At 42.3% G+C, this 23,209-nt stretch overlaps 1 protein-coding gene across 3 annotated transcripts in view; it reads left to right on the top strand.

The window, feature by feature from the left end:
- Window positions 1–23,209, top strand: part of SMYD3 (SET and MYND domain containing 3) — a 437,216-nt gene that overhangs the window by 191,676 nt on the left and 222,331 nt on the right. For 2 of the 3 annotated variants that reach the window (XM_068232066.1, XM_068232067.1), the window contains exon 6: window positions 8,716–8,783. The exons of the other annotated variant lie outside the window; for it this stretch is intronic. In XM_068232066.1, coding sequence (XP_068088167.1) covers window positions 8,716–8,783 — 68 coding nt within the window. The remainder of the gene's footprint in view (window positions 1–8,715; window positions 8,784–23,209) is intronic. 3 annotated transcript variants of the gene reach the window in all.

The following is a 23,209-nucleotide window of genomic DNA, read 5'->3' as shown; positions in this document are numbered from 1 at the left end:
GGTTGTGATTCCCTCTGTGTATGAGCGTGGTGGTACTGTACTTGCACTTACATGGCCACACCTGTACAGTAGCTCAAGTGGCGTGGATGAGCGGCTTCTCGCTACAGCGAATGCACAGCCATACTCCCGCATGCATTAATGTGTAGGTCATCATGAGCTATCTGGGTATTCTTTGTTGTGTATGTAGCGGTTTATCATACCACGTCTACACATTGCCACATATTGACTATTGTGTTTTGTTTTTATTCATTTTATGTAATCAATCATTCCAAGTTCTTACAAAATTACTTTGCGCCAGTTTCCTCTTTTGATATTCCAAGTTATACTTTATTTGTGAGCACAAACGTTTTTTTTTTCTGTTTACGTCTATAATAACAGCAATCAGTCAAAATGATTCAACTGAGTAGCATTTAGATTTTATTTCACAAAAAGCATTGCTTTCAGCAAACAGCTGTGACTTTGATTTGTTTTCTATGAAGTTGCCAGTTTGGCAACCATAGAAAGAAGTGTAGATGGAGAAATATTTTTTGTGTAATGAGGAAAAATATTTACGGTCATCCGTTCCAGAGGAGCAGGCTACACATTCTGTCACATTGGATGATTCTTGTGTGCCAAATGCAGCCCAAAAGACTTTGGAACTCAGGAATTTTTAACACCATTGTTTGTTTTCTTATAATGAATTATATTACTAGCCTAATAATATAAGATTAAGACAAAATAAATCAACTTCATACTGTTCAGATGTCACCTCCCTTCTGAACTGGCTTGGCTCAGGACCCTTTTTCCTTTCAGGCACTAATTCTAGATGTTTAGAACAGGGCATCACATCCACAACAATATGGAGAAATGTATGCTTCTGAAATCCTAAACACAAACAATAATACGTTATATCAATCAAGATTCCCTTCAAGGAAATGGGGGGGATTTAAGGCAAACCTGTGAAGTGAAAATAATCTTGTGAGATAATGAATTGTATAAGGTAGTACAGCTAAGAAATATAACATGTGTAGCAAAGAAAAGAGTTCATGTTGTTTTCCAGTACAGGAAGAGTTAAGAAACGTCAGTTGTTATATATACAAAAGAGCTTCTCTGAGCTCTTCCACCCAACTTGAGTCAAAGACAGTCTAGTTTTCTCATTCTAGTTTTCTCATTCTTAGACGCCCCCTTTTTAGCCAACAATCCTATCTAAGATAGGATTGTGGATCACCAAATAAAGCTATTGTCTATCTTGCTGCAGCAAACACAAAGGACAACAACTTCTTAATGCATGTGTTTACCAATTTAACTAGTAGGTTTAATAATCTGTCCTACTAGGAAATAGTTACTGTTATTTAAAACTTAGTTTTTATTACATTAGTTACATCTATCCAAAATGTACTATTAACCTCTTGAGCCCCAGAGGTTTATACCCCCCTAGTGACCACACTTCACAACTTTAACGGTTTATTGCTCGGTCATACAACTTAGCACCCAAATTAATTTTACCCCCTTTTCTTCTCACAAATAGAACTTTATTTTGGTGCTATTTGATTGCTGCTGCTATTTTTAGTTAGTTTTTTTAAGTAATAAAAAAAGACAGAAAATTTGTAAAAAAATAAAATAAAACATACAGGTAAGTTAATTGGCTTCCCCCTTAATTGGTACTAGCCTAAGATGCATACACTACACTATACATACATAGACATATGGCTATGGCATGGATTAGATTGTGAGCCCCTCCGAGGGACAGGTAAGTGACAAAACTATACTCTGTACAGCGATGTGTAAGATGTGAGCGCTATATAAATACTTAAATTGTTTATTAATAAAATAAACAGCATGCCAGCGCCAATTGCAGGCTGGCAGGCTGATCACTGGGGTCTACCTGTGTGCAGTGACTTGAGAGCGCACTCGTGTGAGCTCCTATCAAATCTCGCTCCTCGTGAGATGATGCCAATAGGCGTCTAGGAGGCATGAGAGAGCTGCTGTCCCACCGCCATCCTGCATTAGGCGGATTGGAAGTGGTTAAACCACTCTAAAATATTTAGGAAATATGCTCTTCCTATTCATATGAAAAGTTCTGGTGGATATAAGGCTCAACACACACTATACAATCTTGGTTGTTCAATCTTACCACTTTCATGTAGTATAACAGATTATCCAATCAATCATTCAAGGTATTTTCAATCTGTTGGCCCTTATACTACATAGTTTTGGTAAATCTGTACAACCAAGATTGTATGGTGTGTGTTGAGCTTAAGGCTCGGTTCACATCGACAATAAAAATAGCCCGTTTAGCGTACTGTAACAGACCAGATCGTAACGGATTTAGGGATCCTATTGTAATCAATAGCATCCATTCACATTACTCCATTGGAATGCCTCTATTCGGCACATTCTGCTGAACGGACCGCAGGTTGGGGAGGGATCGACTTTTACGGATCGACAGATGCATTACATTCTCTGCGTGCTAACGGAACAGAGGGTCACAAAGAGTTTGATGGATCAGTTTTTACACGGATCAGTTTTGGATCCACGTAGTGTGGACTGACCCTAAATGTGTGTTGATGTAAATTCTATGATAAATAGATGCAATGTATGGAGATTGTAATTGTACCTATCAGAATCATTGGCTACTGCACTTGATTGGCTCAATTCAAAGCTGTATACATTCACAAACATACATAGTAGGCACTTTTTTTGTTAACTTTGGATTTGGCCAATTTAACGGATGTCTCGGCTTGTTTGATTATAAGTGCATTAATGTGTATTTTAATTTCTTTAATTCACTGAGCTGGGGGGGGGGAGATCAACAATTTGTTTATGATTTTCAATCTGGCTAAGTCTTTTAATAAGGATTCAATATTATGTTGAAATAATCTTTTAGTTAGGGCTCCCTGCTTATTCAGCATCCCCCTTAATTACTGCCTTGCATTTTGCCCATAGATTTACTGTTGTTATCAGGAGTATCGTTAAGAAATAATAATAGTCTGGAAGTTCATCTCTCAGTGAATTTGTGTACTGAGGATATATCAGCAGGAGATCATTCAATTTCCATATAGATTGCAAGGATAAATTAGTATACCATAGGGTCATACATATAATTGCATGATGCTGCTAGAAGTAAAAAACAGAATTCACTCCTTTGACTCTAACATAAAATACAGGAGGAGGAACCGTCCTCCTCTCCTTGACAGAGCAGGGTTGCGCCCGCGTAACTAGTGGGGTAGCTTCGAGGGGATCCTCCGTCTCTCCTGCTGCACGCTTGCCTCTTCAATTCAAACCTGGCTAAGTATTGCCCTATTGCACCTTTCTTCTATGCACATATTTGTGGGCTGCTGCACTGTCAAACTTTATTAGGAGCGATCTGAACATGTAATTTTTGATTGTGTTATATGTTTATTTATTCAGGAATTTTTGCACTATTACAGCACTTTGTCCACATAGTGGACTTTCTTTATATATGTTGGTTATCTACTCTTAATTGGTGTTATATTTCATGTGTTATTATCACTATCATGTGCTAATTGTTATTATGAAGTTTTGAGTGGTGCTTTTCTAAAGGGCCTCTGTTGTCTACATATAGAATCACGTTTAAAAGCTGTCATAACTGGAAAGTATGTTGTACTAAGTACTAAGAATGAATGTCACTTGGGGGTTGAATAAAACTGATAATGATGTGATCACAGAAAAAACATTTGTGGTTATATCCTTATAAATGTTATATTTGTCTGACTTACAAGTGCCTCTTTAATTTAATTGTAAACAAGATGACTGAAATGATCAAAATGAATGTCAAACTGGCCAAAACACTCAATTTCAGTGGGAGTTGAATAATTTTGAATACAACTGTAAGCCCCTGTCATGTTGACAGGTGATGTCATTGCGTTTTTTGTGGAATCCTGTAGAGGGGTCCTTCAGGGTCTGTCTGTACAGGCACTGGGGGGGGGGGGGGGGGGGGGCTGACGAGTTTCTGAGGATGTCTCTGAGTTGTTTCATGTATCTGCTTTGAGGACTCATGGAGTACGTTGTACTTTTTCAATGAGCTGCAAGGGTTTCAGCAAATTTGACCATGACCGCAGTTGTATAACTATGGCAGGAACTGAATGGTAGAGATTGACTGCCTAAGGCTGGCTTAAATTGAGAAAGAACATTCTCCACTGTTTAAAATAAGCCAATTTTCAAAGGAGAATGCAGTAGTCCATTATCTTTCTAATCTATCAAATATCCTATCATTCTTCTAATGCTCCTGTACTTTATTTCTGTGTCCTTGTGCAAAAGCACAATCTATTCCAGGGTCAGAAATCCTTTATCAGACAATGGTAGCAATTATAGTGACACAGATTCATAAAAAAAAACGCATAAGTATGGAAGATTACATTGCTGATTTATTTTTTTAAATGCTGCTTGGCTGTCCGCTTTGCTGAATTATATCCGTTGATACCTTCTGACTGCACAGAATTAGATTGCTGGTCAGGTGTTCTGATTCTACTGGCTGCATGCTTTTGGAAAGTTTATTACCCAGAAACGATGGCGGTTAACACATCAGAATAACAGCCAGGCAAATAGCATTTAAAATGTGAATAATGATTGTGTCCTCCAATTTTCTCTTAGTTATGGTGCCTTTTAAATGAGCACATTATTCATATTTACGTAGGACAAATCTGTAAACATTGTCTTGGTAAATCACCCAATTGTGTTTCCTTATTTTGATTGAGTACAGGTCAAGCATATTCATACAATTTTAAGTCAATGCCAGCTTTGACAGAAAGGAATATGGAGGCTGACATATTTATCTCCTTTTAGGCTAAAAGTAAAATGAATAAAATGATAAATACAAACCCAAAATACAAATATAAACTGTACTGAGCGCGCCCAGCCGGGCTGCAGCTCTCTTAAGCTGCTCCAGACCTTGTCTCAGATTTCTACACCTTTAAACCTATTTGTGCTGAAACTGGACCCAAAATACAGAGGAATTCCACCCACCACGACTAAGGCTACAACCAACCAGAACAATCGGATTTCTTTGGATGGCAGAGCTTTAAACTGGATTGAAATCCTCCATGTAGCTTACCACTTCTCAACACACCAAGCCTTCTAACAGCTGACCTGAAACAAGACCTTCAACCTCTCTGTGATTGCCCTCACTCCACCCTGTGAGTAATCCATTATCCAAGGCATATGCACCAAGTGACTATTTTCCACATTTATTTTATCATTTATCACCTAACTCTAAAACAAGGAACTTTTACTTAAAATAAATCTATCATCCAACTCTGTGTAGGAATGAAAGCATTTTGCACAGATCCCCTTTGATCTCAGCATGATTCCAGAAGTAAAAGCTATCTGAACAAGTCTATTGTCTTCTCTAACGTCAACATACAAATACTCATCAAAGGACCTTTTCTCTGCCTGCCCTCCCAAGAAACAATTACAAATTAACACCTCACTAGCTCTCCTCTTAAAATCCTTTGGGATACTCAGGAAAAGCAGAAGTGGGTGGAGAGGCAGTGGATCCAAAAATAAACACCAGGGATGCAACACCAGGCAAAGGATAACAAGTCTAAAGCCCCATCTACACGATACGATTCTTTGTACGATTCGATTACGATTCTATTTACGATCCGATTAAATCCGCCATGTCCGATCGGGATTTGATTCGATTCAATTCGATTTGCCATTGCAAAACAATGGCAAGTCGAATTGAATCGAATTGAATCCTGATCGGACACGTTTGATTTAATTGGATCGTAAATAGAATCGTCATAGAATCGTACAAAGAATCGTATCGTGTAGATGGGGCTTAAAAAAAATAGCTGTCCCCAGGAAAGCTCAATCACAGCCACACTCTGCAATGCCAGGTCGATGAATAATAACACACTAGCTCTGGCGTTTAAAAGCACACAATCACAATAGGTCAAAAGTCCATGTACAGAGCACCTAAAATTATAAAATGTCCATAAACATCTGAGCCTTTGGATTTATCTTCTCCTATGTTAGAGACAAGATCTGCTGCATATCCTGTTTCAATTGCACGTGAGTGGACCACCACCAACACCCTTTGTGTGCCACTCACTGCTGTAGTAGACCAACCAATGGTCTATATTCACCTTGGGACCGTTCCCGGGTCGTCCCCCACTTCTCGATCACAATGCTCTTTGTAATCCAGATGTAACTTCTTATGCACCTCAATAAAAAATGCTCCACATAGTGTGATACTGCTAAAATCGTTTTAATAGTAAAAAGCAATTGCACTTACAATCTCCATGTAAGTTAAAAGTATGTGTAATTTTGGCACGGGCTCTCCCCCGCAAAGGTGGCCAGGCTGGCAGGCTTAGGCTGGACCCTGTCACTCCTCCGCTGCGCATACGGTGGTCGCCGGGATACCTGTTCGCCTCCTCACCACGCTGCTCCGTGCCCAGTCCGCTTCCGCAATAGACTCCGGAGTGCCACAATGATCAATCCTATCCCCTCTGCTGTTTGCAATCTACATGTTGCCACTCGGTACACTTATCCAACGACATGGCGTGACGTACCACTGCTACGCCGATGACACACAGCTATACCTGTCCTCCAGTGGTTCAGATAATTCCTGACTGACAGAACACAGAGAGTATCCCTAGGACCTATAATGTCCACACCTGCACCTCTACAATTCGGAGTGCCACAAGGATCAATCCTATCCCTCTGCTGTTTGCAATCTACATGTTGCCACTCGGTACACTTATCCAACGACATGGCCTGACGTACCACTGCTACACCGATGACACACAGCTATACCTGTCCTTCAAACCTGGTGGAACAGACCCTACTCCAAAAATAAACTCTTGCTTAGCTGAGCTACAGGCATGGATGAACGATAACTGGTTGAAACTGAAAGCTGACAAAACTGAGGGTCTTTTTGTCCAAAGCCAGCGCTCGCCATCAAAACAGCTCTATCCTAAAGGACACCAATCAGGATTGGGAATTCAGACATAAACAGCTCCAACCTTGTGCGCAGCCTTGGCGTACTAATCAATGGGGAATTGAGTTTCAGAAACCAAATTTCATCTGTAGTTAAACCTTCCTACTTTCATCTGAAGAAAATCGCAAAGATTAAACATCTGATTCCCCCAGAGGATCTTACAACCCAAGTTCACTCCTTCATCACATCACAACTGGACTACTGCAATGCTCTTTATGCTGGCCTCCCCAAAAAGGACCCGCGTCGCCTGCAATTAGTGCAGAACACTGCTATCAGATTGCTAACAAACCAGCCTCGCCACTGTCACATTACACCGATCCTTCGCTCACTGCACTGGCTACCAGTAGAATGGAGAATACTCTTCAAGATTGGACTGCTGACATTCAAATCCCTGCACAATCTGGGCCCTGGATACATGAAGGACTTGCTGCACCACACCTCTCACAACTTCAGATCAGCAAGTTCTATAAACTAAGTCACTCCCAGAGTGCACCTCAAAAAATCTGGAGATAGAGCCTTCTGTCGTGCTGCCCCTACTCTTTGGAACTCCCTGCCACACCCAATAAAGACAGCACCATCCCTGGAGCTATTCAAATCCAGACTGAAAAGCCACCTGTTTAGCCTGACATTTCCGGACTTATAAAATTCTTCCTCTGTACCACGATGGTCTGAGCCATGCTTATGCGCTTTAAGTCCTTCGGGAGAAAAGTGCTTTACAAATGTTATTTGTTGTTGTTGTTGTTGTTCTTAAACTAATGTTAATTTGTCTTACTATAAATGTGCTAATTGAGAAATATTGGGCCAGGTCCAATTCACTTTTTTCTCCTAAGTTACTTTTGTACTCTGCAATTGAAAAAGTGTGAAAAATTACTTTCAAAATTATTATGAGTATTTTCTTTCTTGCTAGTGACTTAAAAGGCATTTTATTGAGAATAAGAAAATACCACCTAGGAAAAAACTTAAAGGAATACTGTTGTGGGGTTGGAGGAAAATGAGTTGAGCTTACCCGGGGCTTCTAATGGTCCTCCGCAGACATCCTGTGCCTGCGCAGCCACTCACCGATACTCCGGCCCCGCCTCCACTTCACTTCTAGAATTTCAAACTTGAAAGTCTAAAAACCACTGCGCCTGCTTTGCCGTGTCCTCGCATGGTCTGTGCCTGCGCAGTACACTCCTGGTGACATAACCCGGAGCGAGGACACGGCAACGCAGACACAGTGGTTTTCAGACTTTAAAGTCTGAAATTCCAGAAGTGAACTGGAGGCGGGGCCAGAGCATCGGTGAGTGGCTGCGCGGGCACAGGATGTCTGCGGGGGACCATTAGAAACCCTGTGTAAGTTCAACTAATTTTCCCCCAACCCTCCTACAGTATTCCTTTAAGAGAAAAAGTGAATTGAATCAGGCCAATTTAGTGCTGCCAGCACAAGCTTCCTTTAGTCACATGATTTTACTGCATGTTCTTTCAACAAATACCAATTTGCATAGTGAATGGTCTTAGTCTTCCTGATTGTACAAATCTAAGTTAAGAATACCTTTAACAGACCAATATATTATGCTTACTTGTGTTTTTTGACTAACTGCAATGCAATGGCTGAAGGACTGCAGGGTAGTGCAGCCCGCAAGTCATAACTGAAACTCATTCCTGTGCTGGGCTAAGTAGTTTATGATCTTCTAGAGCAATTTGCTGAATGCAACAGACTTTATTTATTGAATGTTTCTTTTCCTGCAGGTCAGAACCCACTAATCCCAGATTTACTTTACATGTTTATACAGGTGACTTGTAACAGTTTCACCATCAGTGATGGAGAGCTACAGGACGTTGGTGTTGGCCTGTATCCCAGGTAATGCATAGACTGCCTCATTCACAGTCACTTGCATATTTGTTCATGGTTACCGGAGGGGTTTATCAGAATAAAACGACTTCCTCTGTAAAATGACAAGGAAACACACATGCCCAAAAAACTGATTTACATTTGTTTTCAGAATGCCTCATTATCGGCTTAAGAATTTATTTATGCAGTTTTCAACTGATGGTTTATTTTTAAGTTATGTATGTGGCTTACACAGGGCATTGAAAGGTGGAACTGAGTGCTCTAGTGTATTCTACACGTAGCAAGAACCTGCAACCTGCAGCAATATATGAATATTTGAATATGGAATTTCATTAAAGAGACTCTGTAACAAAATGTTCAGCCTTATTTCTTCTATCCTATAAGTTCCTATACCTGTTCTAATGTGCTCTGTTTTACTGCAGCCTTTCCTAGTTGCACAGTGGCTGTATTATTTTTGTTCCTCTGGCGTCTTTTTTCGGGCTCAGGCACTCAGGCAGGAATGTGCTGTTCTCCTTGTGATAGGATAGAAGCTATACACACCCTCTCCACGCCCCCTGCAGGCTCTGTATGAGTCACAAACTGAGCTTCTCTGAGCCTATCACAAGCTGAATAGCAGCCATATCTTTTGTTCGTAAACACTGCCTAAAACTGGCAATTACAAGCCAGGATTGCTGCAGGGAGTGGCAGAAACAGCACAGAGGGGCCCAGGAGAACATAATGAATAGAATGGTATGCTTTTTATTGGAAGAATTTTAGAGTACAGATACTCTTTAAAGCTAAAATCTGAACCCTCACAGCTGGAATCTTGTGTTAGTTGATGTTACAGTTCTCTTATATCATTTTTACTCAGCAGAGTCCATGTCGGGACGGTTCTCCTATACTATGCTTAGTCAGCAGTGGCAAGAATCAAAACCATTTAAAGAGTTGTACTGTTTCCTTATACAGTAACTTGCCTAATATTGAACATATTATAGGACACTGTTCTGCAAATAACCCATTTTAGGACACTTGAAGCAAATATAAAGTAAATCAGTACCAGTAAAGCAAATCAGCTTATTTTGAAATTCATTCAACAAAATTAAGCTTCTCAGAAAGGACTAACAACAAAATTAGATACATACAGTAAAAGTGCACATTATTTAAGAAAACAATGACTGAAAATTAGTTATGGTTTAGGCTGGAAGTGATGCAGTACTTTTATACACATAGTTTCGTGGCACAGGTACATAGACGATATTTTGATGTTCTGGACGGGGGGCAGAGATCTCCTAGATGAATTCGTACTGAGGCTTAATGGGAACGCATTGAATTTGAGATTCACTGTGAATTGTGATCCGAAGTCGGTGCCTTTCCTGGACCTAAGGGTCGGTGTAAATACGGACGGATACATTTTCACACAATTATTTCGCAAGGAAACAGCAACCAATTCTTTTTTAAGAGCAGAAAGCCAACATCCCAAACACACTATACGCGGGATTCCGATTGGGCAGTATTTAAGAATTCGTAGAAACTGCTCTAAAGACGTAGATTTTGAAAAGGAGGCTAAAGCCCTACGTGCACGCTTCCTTGAGAGAGGATACAAAGATAAATGGCTAAAGAAAGCTTATAAACGCGCCAAAGCAACAGACAGATCAACGCTGTTGGGCCAATCAGATTGGAAACAGATGAAAAATGAGGATGATAAGAAAGTACGTCTGGTCACTAGATATTGTGACCAAGAAAATCAAATCTATAAGATTTTAAGCCGTCATTGGCATATACTTTGTACCGATCCTTCGGTCCAGGAATTTGTACCTCCCAGACCCCTAGTGACTTACAAACGCTCAAAAACCTTAAGGGATTCTTTGACTACTAGCCACTTTCGTTCCAGAGCAGCCTCCAAGCACTGTACAGTTTTGGGGACTTATAGTTGTGGTGGGTGTGTGTACTATAGATACTTACAGGTGGGGGGTGAGGTTGCACTCCCCAATGGACGCACCTGGAAGCTAAGGCATTTTGTGAACTGCAACACTATCTGCGTTGTCTACCTGTTGACATGCAGATGTGGATGCTTCTATATAGGCAAAACGTATAGGGCGTTCAAGGAACGCATTAAGGAACATATTTGCGATATTGGGGGGTGCAACTTTAAGTCCCCCATTTCGAGACACATTAATTTGACACATGGTGGGGACTCCAGTTTTGTTCATTTTGTGGGTTTAGATAGAGTGCATCCACATGAAAGGGGAGGCAATGTAGATAGATTCCTTCTGCAGATGGAACTGAGGTGGATCTTTACTTTGGACGCCACTAGGGGCAAGGGCCTGAACGATGCAGTTCATTATGGAGCTTTTCTTCCTGTATAGCAAGCTTCTTCTGGCTTCTATTCTGCATCCCCCTTATTTCTTCCTCTCCGGTCCTCTCCCCATGCATATGTTTGCATGTCTCTCCTGCTTCCTCCTTTCCTTTCTCTCTTCCTTTTTCTCTTTTTCTTTTTTCTCTTTTCCTTCTTTTTTCTTTTCTTTTCCTTTTCTTTTTCCCACTTCTCTCCTTTCTTCGTTTTTCCCTCCCCCCTTGTTTGTTCCTCTGCGCCCCCTGGTCTCCATCCCCCCCTCCCCCTCCTCCTCTCTCTCTTCCTTCTTTCTCCCCCCCCCTTCCCCCTCCCCTGCCTCTCCCTTCCTTTCTATTCCCACATTTTCTCTTTCCCTTCTTTCCATTACTTTCCCCCCCCCCTCCCTTCCCATCATCTTTTATGGCTCACCCTTCCTCCTTAGTTGTAAGGGTCCCAGTTTAGAACTGTTCACCATGATCCTTTACAGGATATTATTATATTGTTTTGGTTTTTCCTTAGATCTATGTTCATGCTTATGCATGAAATATTAAGATATTTTATAAATCTATATTTTTCTTTTTGTAATAATATAAGAAAACTCCTTTGTGGGGTATGTATACACGTGCGCATAGTGTGGGCAGGGCTCGCCCTGCTATATATGCTTCAAAGGAATAAGATCTTGGCTATATTTAGAAGAGAGATGTAGAAGATTCTATTATATAATCATAAGTGTTTGTGAGCTCCATGTCTTGTATAGTGCAATAATTTTGAAAGCCATCTTCGAGGCTTTGGGCCTCCCGCGGTGGCGCCCCTCTCCCTACTGTCAGTGGGACGCTTCCTGTTTGCGTCCCACTGTGGAGCGCATGACGCGCACACCTCCGCCGCCATGCACGGCGTGCGGTGGGCGGAGTTTGGCGCTCACGCTGGGTCGCTTCCCATTGGCTGCAGCGGTCAAGAGGGAGGTGGGCGGCTTCCGGCTGGATGCCATGAATACTCGTGGTGTGGCGCTTGTAAGAGCAGACGCTAATCTCCGAAGAGGCTGTCAGGCAGACAGCGAAACATGTCAGATGTAATAGCGTCTGACGCCATTCTCCATAACCTCTAAGCATCTATCAGGAGCACCCGGAGCCCGGAATTCACAACTCTATCTCCATCTCGGAACTTTATCTGCATTTCCACCTATATCCGCATACCAAGCGGTGTGGTAACTATGAACTCATGAACTTATAATTCAGTGTCCTTGTTGCTGGCTGCACCTTATCCATTGTCAGTGGATGTTGATGGCTTAACACGCATGAGCTTTGCATACAACAATCTTGAAGGCCTGCTTGGTTGCCATACTGGGGATAGCTACGGCTACCTTCTTCGTCACGCCTGCATGGCTTTACATCCCTGCTTTGCTACAGCTGATTCTTTGGATACACATGTCCCATGCTTTATACCTTAAGCGACAGGTTGATGTACAGCGTACAGCACACAATAATCACTGAAGATGCCCATGTAATTTTGAGGACTGCGATTGAGTCCAATCAATCTACCTAATAGATGGTGATAGATGCTTATATGACTGTGATTGAGTCAACCGGCTTATACATCTTCTACCTAGAACTGTATTCCATTTTTAGTGGCTCTGGATGTGCCCTGGTCTATATCTTTTTGGAGGACTGCAGCCTCCACAAGATTTTAGTGTGGTTGTGGGAGATATGGCTTTCCTTCAGGGCCTTTGTGTCCCAGTTTTAACCCTATCTATGTAGTGTGTGTTTTTCATGTTCTAATTATGTGTATATGTGAATTTGTATATCAATTTTTTCTATATTAAAATATTCTAGCATGCACCCAAGAGTCAGTTGTTTCCCTATACAATTTCAACTTTTATATACTATCTATTTATTTCTCCCAGGAATAAAGTTGTTATACAAAAGTAATGTCTCAGATTCATCCCATTAATTTTTTATGTTAGCAATTTTATTGATGAATCTTATGGTGGAATCATAAGGTGAATTAGGCCCCAGCTATGATATATGCTGTAGTATAACACAATGTTAATTGCAGTATACATCACCGAGGTGGTGAGTTAGGTGCCCAATTCACTAGCCAATCAGGTATCACTAGCCGATCGACTAATTGTTTGGCTTAGTAGTTTTGGGTACTATTATCTGATTGGTTATTTATATCTGATCTAATAATAGTAGCAAGTGGTTTTGAGTTATACTAGCCGATCGGACAGCATTTAAGGTAGTAGATCACTATGCAGTAACCAATCTGGTTGGCTATGAGATTTGGTGGTTTGGGTAATGTTAGGCATTAGAAAGCAGTTAGTGTTAGGCATTAGGAGGGGATTTAGTATTAGGCATAAAGAGGTGGGTTAGTGTTAAGCATTAGAAGGGGGGGGGGGGGTGTTAATGTTATGCATTAGGAGGGAAGGATATTGTTAGAATTGGGTATCAGATAAGTTGATAGTAAAATACCAGTATTGTCACTGTCTGTATTGACCAGTGCCCAAGTCAATAGTGACATTGCAACACATATGCCATATGGTGCGACTGCATGAAAAGCGCTTTATACTGTTTATGCCTCCCAGGTGATCCTCTTTTTTTTTTAAAACAATCTTTTCAGTTGGTTGTGCACTGTAAACCACTGTGGTTGATCTCCTTTAAATTTAATTATAGGTCTTCAAAGACATAATGTAGAACTGCCATTTAATAAGACTTGTCCCAAATACAGTAGCTCTTGTTTGAAAGCCTCTAAGCCCCAATACACACCAGCAGATCCCCTCGTGGTGATATGGAAATATAAACAAGTGGAGATCCCACTTAGGAAGACACACACTCAGTTGAAAGTTATAGCAGTATTGTAAATGTACTTGCTTAAACAAAATTGCAGCTAAATTCCCTTTAGAAATAGTCAGATTGCTGTAGAGCTAACATCTCTTTCAAGTAGAAGACAGTTAGCAGGGGAATGAGCATCAAAGAGCTAAATGATTGGATGATTGACACTTAAAAAACTGTAACTTATTGTACACAAATCCCATACTTGCAAGATTTAGCCTAGTCGTAAAACCCGCAGAAGACCAGAATTGCCTGAGTTATACGCCCTCTAACAGAAGAAATACATTTTACAGCACCATATTTGCAGACATATACGTCAACCTAATATTTAGAATCAAAATGTTTTAGTGGTTAAAAAGACAATACACCCCCCCCCCCCCATCTATCTGTGACACCAGAAATCTCACCATGACTGTATTAAGGTTTGTTGCAGTCCTCAATTCATACTGAATAATAATATACATTCACCCTAACTCTCAAGCCCGCTGTCTGGGTGTTACCCTGGACTCAGCACTTTTCTTCACCCCCCCCCATCCAAAATCTCATAAAGTCCTACAACTTCCACCTCCATAACATCTGCAAGATCTGCCCTTTCTTGACCTCTGTCACCAATGCCCTTTTTGTCTGGTCTCCCTATGACCTGTATTGCCCTGCTGCAGTCTGTCATGAATGCAGCAGTCAGAATTATCCACTCCTCTTATTGCTCCACCATGGCAGCTCCCCACTGTGAAACCCTCCACTGGCTTCCTATCCAGTCCAGATTCAAGATATTGCGTCTGGCCTACAAATCTGTCCACAAAACGTGCCCAACCTACATTTCCGATCTTACTCAGAGGTACACACTTAGCTGTTCACTCTGCTCCTCCAGTGAACTTCGCCTGACCGCCCCCCGCATTACCCAGTCCCATGCACTCCTCCAGGACTTCTCAAGAGCCGCTCCAACACTATGGAAATCCCTACCTCCTCCCATTTGGGTTGCCCCCTCCATCAACATCTTCAGGATGGCCCTCAAAATGCACCTTTTCACTCTGGCCTACCCCCCCCCCCCCCACACACACACACACTGGTGCTCTACACCCTTCAGCTGAACTTTGGTCCCCTACCTTTCGGGTCCCTAACTCTCCCTCTAGATTGTAAGCCTTCAGCAGTGTCCTCCTCCTTGTTTCACCTACCTGTTCGTGCACCTCCATTACCGTACACCCATCCTATGGATTTGAGTGAACTCTTAGTGAACTTGACTTGCCTAATCTCCATGCTCCCATCCAGTGACTGACTAAGCATTAGCTTGTACTCAAACTGTGCTGCATGATCTGGTTTGCATATTTTCATGTATTGTCTTATTGCTGTATGTCACCCTTAAAGGAGTACTATCAAACTTAACCACTTTCTGTCTGTAGCATAAATCAAAATTGCAACAGCAGTCTGTGCGAAAACATCATATCTTTCTGCTGTGCAGTGTAGTTTTTTTTTAAAATTTACCTTATAGACGGCATCTGACACACTGACGGCGACGGGGAATGGGGCACCTCATTACGTGAGAGGGGATTCCTTTTTTAAAGTGCGTCAGTGCATTATCCTACTTTCATGTTCCCCCACATCAGAGCGCACTATACAGCGAGTGACCCGCCGAAGCCTGCTATGAGGAGCGAGAGACAACCGCTCTCGCTCCTATTCTGCCCAGCCAATCCGCCCCAGAGGGAGACTTCCGTGTGTCAGGCTGCCTATGCTACGCAATGGCAAGCATAGGCTGGAGGAGGGCGCGTCACTGCTCCTGAATGCATCAGAAGCAGGAGCCGAAGGGAAGGATCATGACGCGCCCTCCACCAGCTTATGCTTGCCGTTGCGTAGCATAGGCAGCCCGACACACGGCAGATTGGCTGGGCAGAATAGGAGCAAGAGCGGTTGTCTCTCGCTCCTCATAGCAGGCTTTGGCGGGTCACTCGCTGTATAGTGCGCTCTGATGTGGGGGAACATGAAACTAGGATAATGCACTGCCGCACTGTAAAAAAGGAATCCCCTCTCACGTAATGAGCTGCCCCATTCCCCATCGCCGTCAGTGTGTCAGATGCCCTCTATAAGGTATATTTTTTTTTAAAAAGCTACACTGCACAGCAGAAAGATATGCTGTTTTCGCACAGACTGCAGTTGCAATTTTGATTTATGCTACAGACAGAAATTGGTAAAGTTTGATAGTACTCCTTTAAATATTGTCTGTAACCTTAACTAATGTCCAGCACCACGTAATTTATTGGCACTTTATAAAAATAATAAATAATAAATAAAATGTACATGTTGATAATTTATAGCATCTTGCACTGCAAAGTCATCAATATTAGATATATACACAGTTCCTTATAAAATGTACGTACACCCCCTCCACTACGTCTTCACTGTGTTGAGTGGATAGCAGTCTCCTGCTAGTGGACAGAGCCATTAAATGGACAGCATACTCCAAAAAGAAACATTTTAACCGCTTAGGTCTATTTGGACGGATATATCCGTCCAGATAGCCTGCCCTGCTGGCTCTGCGCCGGGCACTCCTGCATGCGCTCCCAACGCCAATGGTTCCCATTCATTGACCTATGTCCCCGGCAGAAAAACTGACAGCCTCTTATCAGTCTTTCTGCGCAAAAAAAGTGAAAACGTTTTCTGTCCTCTTTATGGTGCCTAGAAGCAAGAGCGTTCACTTCCAGGACAAAAACATTTTTTTTTCACCGTGGAAATCTTGTGGCCAAGTAGTAAAACTGCATCCACATAAAAATTTTTTTGTAAATAAACACATATTATTACATTTAAAATGAACTGTTTACCTCCCACACCAAACATTACCCAAGTAAAATTTTTAATAAAAAAAAAATTATAAAAATTACAATTAAAACAAAAAAAACAACATAAATAGTTACCTAAGGGTCTGAACTTTTTTAATATGCATGTCAAGAGAGTATGTTACTATACTTTTTTTAATTATAAGCTTGTAAATAGTGATGGACGCAGATTGAAAAAATGCACCTTTATTTCCAAATAAGATATTGGCGCCATACATTGGGATACAGACATAATTTAAATGGTTAATACCCCGGATAAATGGGAAAATAAAATACATGGGTTTTAATTATGGTAGCATGTATTATTATAAAACTATAATGACCAAAAACTGAGAAATAATGCATTTTTACAATTTGTTTCTTAATCTTCCTGTTAAAATGGATTTATAATAAAATAATTCTTAGCCAAATGTGCCACCCAAAGAAAGCCTAAATGGTGGTGGAAAAAACAAAATCTAGATCATTTCATTGTAATAAGCAGTGATAAAGTTATTGGCGAATGAATGGGAGGTGAAAGTTGCTTGGATGCATAAGGTGAAACAACACTGTAGGCTGAAATGGTTAATTAGTTGTACTGTATCCCCAAAGCATATGTTATTACATCCACTTTTTATAAAATCATCTTGTAACGATTGGTGTCAGCACACAGAGAGAATCTGATTATTGGTGATCTGCAGTATCACCAAGAATACAGATGTATACCTGATTATTGATGATCTGCAGAACCACCAATAATACAGGTATGACTAACCTCTGGACACCTAATAATGTGTAAGTGTTAGGGTGCAACAGTAGAAGGCTATCTCCCGTGGAGCGGGAGATACCGACACTACTGCAGCCAGTGGACACCTGAGGAGCAGGTGACCTATGGCCGAGCTATCTCTAGAGATGAGATAGAGCAGCAGCCAGGGATTCCCTGATGGAATAGGAATCAGACTGTACTGCAGCCAAGGATTCCCTGGTGGATTGGGAATCAGACTGTACTGCAGCCAATGGACTCCTAATGGGAAGAGACCACTGACTGAACTGCAGGAAGGCCTCTCTGAGGTACAGGAGGTTCTTGTAGCTAACTGACACCTGGTAGATTAGTGCCAAGGAAGTACAGACAGACTAATCACTCGGGGGACGAGTGACAGCCAGGAAGGTCAGACAGGCCAGGTCGGCAACACACGAGCATATAAGGTACAAAGACAGAAGACTGATTTGATAACCGGATACAAGCAGGGTCATTAACTGGTAGACAGATGGGCATAGGTACCGAATCAGAAAGCAAGAGAGAGGTCAGCAAAGCAGAAGGTCATAACAGATATACATAAGCACAATTCTAATCTGAGGTGTGAGGTCCTTGGTCTCGACACCCGGTAACTGGTCTAAAGTATAACAGAGTAATGACACAGCAATCCTAAGATTGGGTGTGAGGTCCTTGGTCTCAACACCCTGGAACTGGTCTAGAGTATAACAGAGTAATGACACAGCAATCCTAAGCTTGGGTGTGAGGTCCTTGGTCTCAACACCCTGGAACTGGTCTAGAGTATAACAGAGTAATGACACAGCAACCCTAAGCTTGAGTGTGAGGACCTTGGTCTCAACACCCTGGAACTGGTCTAGAGTATAACAGAGTAATGACACAGCAATCCTAAGCTTGGATGTGAGGTCCTTGGTCTCAACACCCTGGAACTGGTCTAGAGTATAACAGAGTAATGACACAGCAATCCTAAGCTTGGGTGTGAGGTCCTTGGTCTCAACACTCTGGAACTGGTCTAAAGTATAACAAAGTATATACAAAGGTGAATTCCCAGCCCCTGCTGGTTCTAACACACTGTAAGATCTGACTGAGGTCTGAGTGGTCACACGTAAGTATTCGCAATGGCAGACAACCAGCAACTGAAAGGCAAGATCAATATATACTCCAGCGCTCCTCAGCGCTGCCCTCCAGCCGCTCAGCCAATCAGGAGTTCCGCTGGGATCAGCTGATCATCCGGATCAGCTGATCCCTCTCCTGTTGGCATAAAGGTCCTGCCCTCTAGCGCGCGCGCGTGTAACTCTCCCTCCGTGTGCACTAGAAGGCCCAGACAAACCAGACACATGTCGCTGTGCGGAAACCGCCGGTCTGAACGCGGAGACAGCCGCCCTGCCACCGGACCGCGCGGCGGCATCTCCGCCATTCATTACACATCTACTAGTTTTTATTACAATAATACACCATAATTAAATTAATTCACTAAGAAATTAAAAAATCATGGACTAAAAAATTGTATTCCATACACAAGCACATCAGCTGTTACAGTAGACTATAATACATGCATATTCTATATACAAGTGCAATGGTGATCTTAGTAAATTGGTATTGTATGAAGCTCAGCATTTCTTCGCTGCTGTAAAAGATTTATTACAGCATAAAACCTTATAGGAAAAATGGAAACAAAATGTTATTCAAACAGTTAAACACTTTTTCTTCAGTGAGAAGCTTAGTAACCTATGCCAAGAAAGTGATTACATTGTCTTTAGTTTATTACTCTTTTACAGCCACAATTAGTAAACATTCCTGGTAGTGCTTTAATTCAGCTGCATGCTTCACAAAAGATGGAAAACTATAAATACTTTATAACATACAAATACAGCAGCTATGCAATAAATACAATGGCAGCTTTCAGAGCTAAAAACACTGTACTTTGGGAACTCTTTTGTTTTTTTATGTTTTAGAAGAAATGACTTGTGCCCAAAAGCACAAAACTGTATAATAGATGGGTAATGGAAACTAGGAAAATACATTTTTATTGAATGTTATGTTTCAGCCCACATTAACCACTTTAGGACCACAGTCTTTTCGCCCCTTAAAGAGAAACTCCGACCAAGAATTGAACTTTATCCCAATTAGTAGCTGATACCCACTTTTACATGAAAAATATAATGATTTTCACAAACAGACCATCAGGGGGCGCTGTATGACTGATTTTGTGCTGAAACCCCTCCCACAAGAGGCTCTGGTACCGTACGGTACTCTGGGCAAACTGCCACAATGTAACAATGACACACACAGGAAATAGCTGTTTATAGCTGTCTGTTAAAGCCAGAACAGCTACATAATCTGCCCACAGTAACAATGTCACCATGTAATACATGTCAGAATGTGAATCTGGGAGAGGAAAGATTTTACAATGAGCAAACTCTGACTAAATCATGTATACATAATTATTGTAAAAATTAAGCACCTTTTTATATTAAATTATTTTCACTGGAGTTCCTCTTTAAGGACCAGAGCCTTTTTCTCCATTCAGACCACTGCAGCTTTCACGGTTTATTGCTCGCTCATACAACCTACCACCTAAATGAATTTTACCTCCTTTTCTTGTCACTAATACAGCTTTCTTTTGGTGCTATTTGATTGCTCCTGCGATTTTTACTTTTTATTATATTCAGCAAAAAAGACATGAATTTTGGCAAAAAAATGATTTTTTTTAACTTTCTGTGCTGACATTTTTCAAATAAAGTAAAATTTCCTATACATTTGAGCGCGAAAGTTATTCTGCTACATGTCTTTGATTAAAAAAAAAAAACATTCAGTGTATATTTATTGGATTGGGTAAAAGTTATAGCGTTTACAAACTATGGTGCCAAAAGTGAATTTTCCCATTTTCAAGCATCTCTGACTTTTCTGCGCACCTGTCAGGTTTCATGAGGGGCTAAAATTCCAGGAAAGTACAAATGCCCCCCAAATGACCCCATTTTGGAAAGAAGACATCCCAAATTATTCAGTGAGAGGCATGGTGCGTTCATAGAAGATTTTATTTTTTGTCACAAGTTAGCGGAAAATGACACTTTCTGACAAAAAAGAAAAAAAAAAGTTTCCATTTCTTCTAACTTGCGACAAAAAAAAATGAAATCTGCCACGGACTCACTATGCTCCTCTCTGAATACCTTGAAGTGTCTACTTTCCAAAATGGGGTCATTTGTGGGGTGTGTTCACTGTCCTGGCATTTTGGGGGGTGCCTAATTGTAAGCACCCCTGTAAAGCCTAAAGATGCTCATTGGACTTTGGGCCCCTTAGCGCAGTTAGGCTTCAAAAAAGTGCCACACATGTGGTATTGCCGTACTCAGGAGAAGTAGTATAATGTGTTTTGGGGTGTATTTTTACACATACCCATGCTGGGTGGGAGAAATATCTCCGTAAATGACAATTTTTTATTTTTTTTTACACACAATTGTCTATTTATAGAGATATTTCTCCCACTCAGCATGGGTATGTGGAAAAATACACCCCAAAACACATTATACTACTTCTCCTGAGTACGGCGATACCACATGTGTGGCACTTTTTTGCACCCTAACTGCGCTAAGGGGCCCAAAGTCCAATGAGTACCTTTAGGATTTCACAGGTCATTTTGAGAAATTTGGTTTCAAGACTACTCCTCACGGTTTAGTGCCCCTAAAATGCCAGGACAGTATAGGAACCCCACAAATTACCCCATTTTAGAAAGAGGACACCCCAAGGTATTCCGTTAGGAGTATGGTGAGTTCATAGAAGATTTTTTTTTTTGTCACAAGTTTGTGAAAAAAAAAATTAAAATCAATTTCTGCTAACTTGTGACAAAAAAAAAAATCTTCTATGAACTCACCGTACTCCTAACGGAATACCTTGGGGTGTCTTCTTTCTAAAATGGGGTCATTTGTGGGATTCCTATACTGCCCTGGCATTTTAGGGGCCCTAAACCGTGAGGAGTAGTCTTGAAACCAAATGTCGCAAAATGACCTGTGAAATCCTAAAGGTACTCATTGGACTTTGATAAGGGGGGGTCTGAGGGCAATCTGAGCGTGTGGGCGGGTGATTGGGTGCGCGCAAGGGGCAGATTAGGGTCTAATCTGATGGGTAACAGTGACAGGTGGTGAATAGGGGGTGATTGATGGGTGATTGATGGGTAATTAGTGGGTGTTTAGAGAGAAGAGAAGAGATGTAAACACTGCATTTGGGAGGTGATCTGATGTCGGATCTGCGGGCGATCTATTGGTGTGGGTGGGTGATCAGATTGCCCGCAAGGGGCAGGTTAGGGGCTGATTGATGGGTGGCAGTGACAGGGGGTGATTGATGGGTGGCAGTGACAGGGGGTGATTGATGGGTGATTGACAGGTGATCAGTGGGTTATTACAGGGAATAACAGATGTAAATATTGCACTGGCGAATTGATAAGGGGGGGTCTGAGGGCAATCTGAGCGTGTGGGCGGGTGATTGGGTGCCGGCAAGGGGCAGATTAGGGTCTAATCTGATGGGTAACAGTGACAGGTGGTGATAGGGGGTGATTGATGGGTGATTGATGGGTAATTAGTGGGTGTTTAGAGGAGAGAAGAGATGTAAACACTGCATTTGGGAGGTGATCTGATGTCGGATCTGCGGGCGATCTATTGGTGTGGGTGGGTGATCAGATTGCCCGCAAGGGGCAGGTTAGGGGCTGATTGATGGGTGGCAGTGACAGGGGGTGATTGATGGGTGGCAGTGACAGGGGGTGATTGATGGGTGATTGACAGGTGATCAGTGGGTTATTACAGGGAATAACAGATGTAAATATTGCACTGGCGAATTGATAAGGGGGGGTCTGAGGGCAATCTGAGTGTGTGGGCGGGTGATTGGGTGCCCGCAAGGGGCAGATTAGGGTCTAATCTGATGGGTAACAGTGACAGGTGGTGATAGGGGGTGATTGATGGGTAATTAGTGGGTGTTTAGAGGAGAGAAGAGATGTAAACACTGCATTTGGGAGGTGATCTGATGTCGGATCTGCGGGCGATCTATTGGTGTGGGTGGGTGATCAGATTGCCCGCAAGGGGCAGGTTAGGGGCTGATTGATGGGTGGCAGTGACAGGGGGTGATTGACGGGTGATTGACAGGTGATTGACAGGTGATTGACAGGTGATCAGGGGGGATAGATGCATACAGTACACGGGGGGGGGGGGGGGTCTGCGGAGAATCTGAGGGGTGGGGGGGGTGATCAGGAGGGAGTAGGGGGCAGATTAGGGACTAAAAAAAAAAATAGCGTTGACAGATCGTGACAGGGAGTGATTGATGGGTGATTAGGGGGGTGATTGGGTGCAAACAGTGGTCTGGGGGGTGGGCAGGGGGGGGGTCTGAGGGGTGCTGTGGGCGATCAGGGGGCAGGGGGGGGAATCAGTGTGCTTGGGTGCAGACTAGGGTGGCTGCAGCCTGCCCTGGTGGTCCCTCGGACACTGGGACCACCAGGGCAGGAGGCAGCCAGTATAATAGGCTTTGTATACATTACAAAGCCTATTATACACTTTCCATGCGGCGATCGGGCAGCTAGTAACCCGCCGGCGCTTCCGAACGGCCGGCGGGTTACAGCGAGCGGTGGGCGGAGCCAGTCCCCGGCGGCTGATCGCGTCACAAATGACGCGATCGCCGCATAGCCACTCCCGCAGCCGCCCCCGCCGATGGGCGTATTGCGGTCGTTTGGGCCCGGACTTTGC

Source organism: Hyperolius riggenbachi, chromosome 4, assembly GCF_040937935.1.
Source record: "Hyperolius riggenbachi isolate aHypRig1 chromosome 4, aHypRig1.pri, whole genome shotgun sequence".
Taxonomy (NCBI): domain Eukaryota; kingdom Metazoa; phylum Chordata; class Amphibia; order Anura; family Hyperoliidae; genus Hyperolius; species Hyperolius riggenbachi.
Note: the sequence above shows the minus strand (reverse complement) of the source record. Positions and strands in the feature narration are given on the sequence as shown.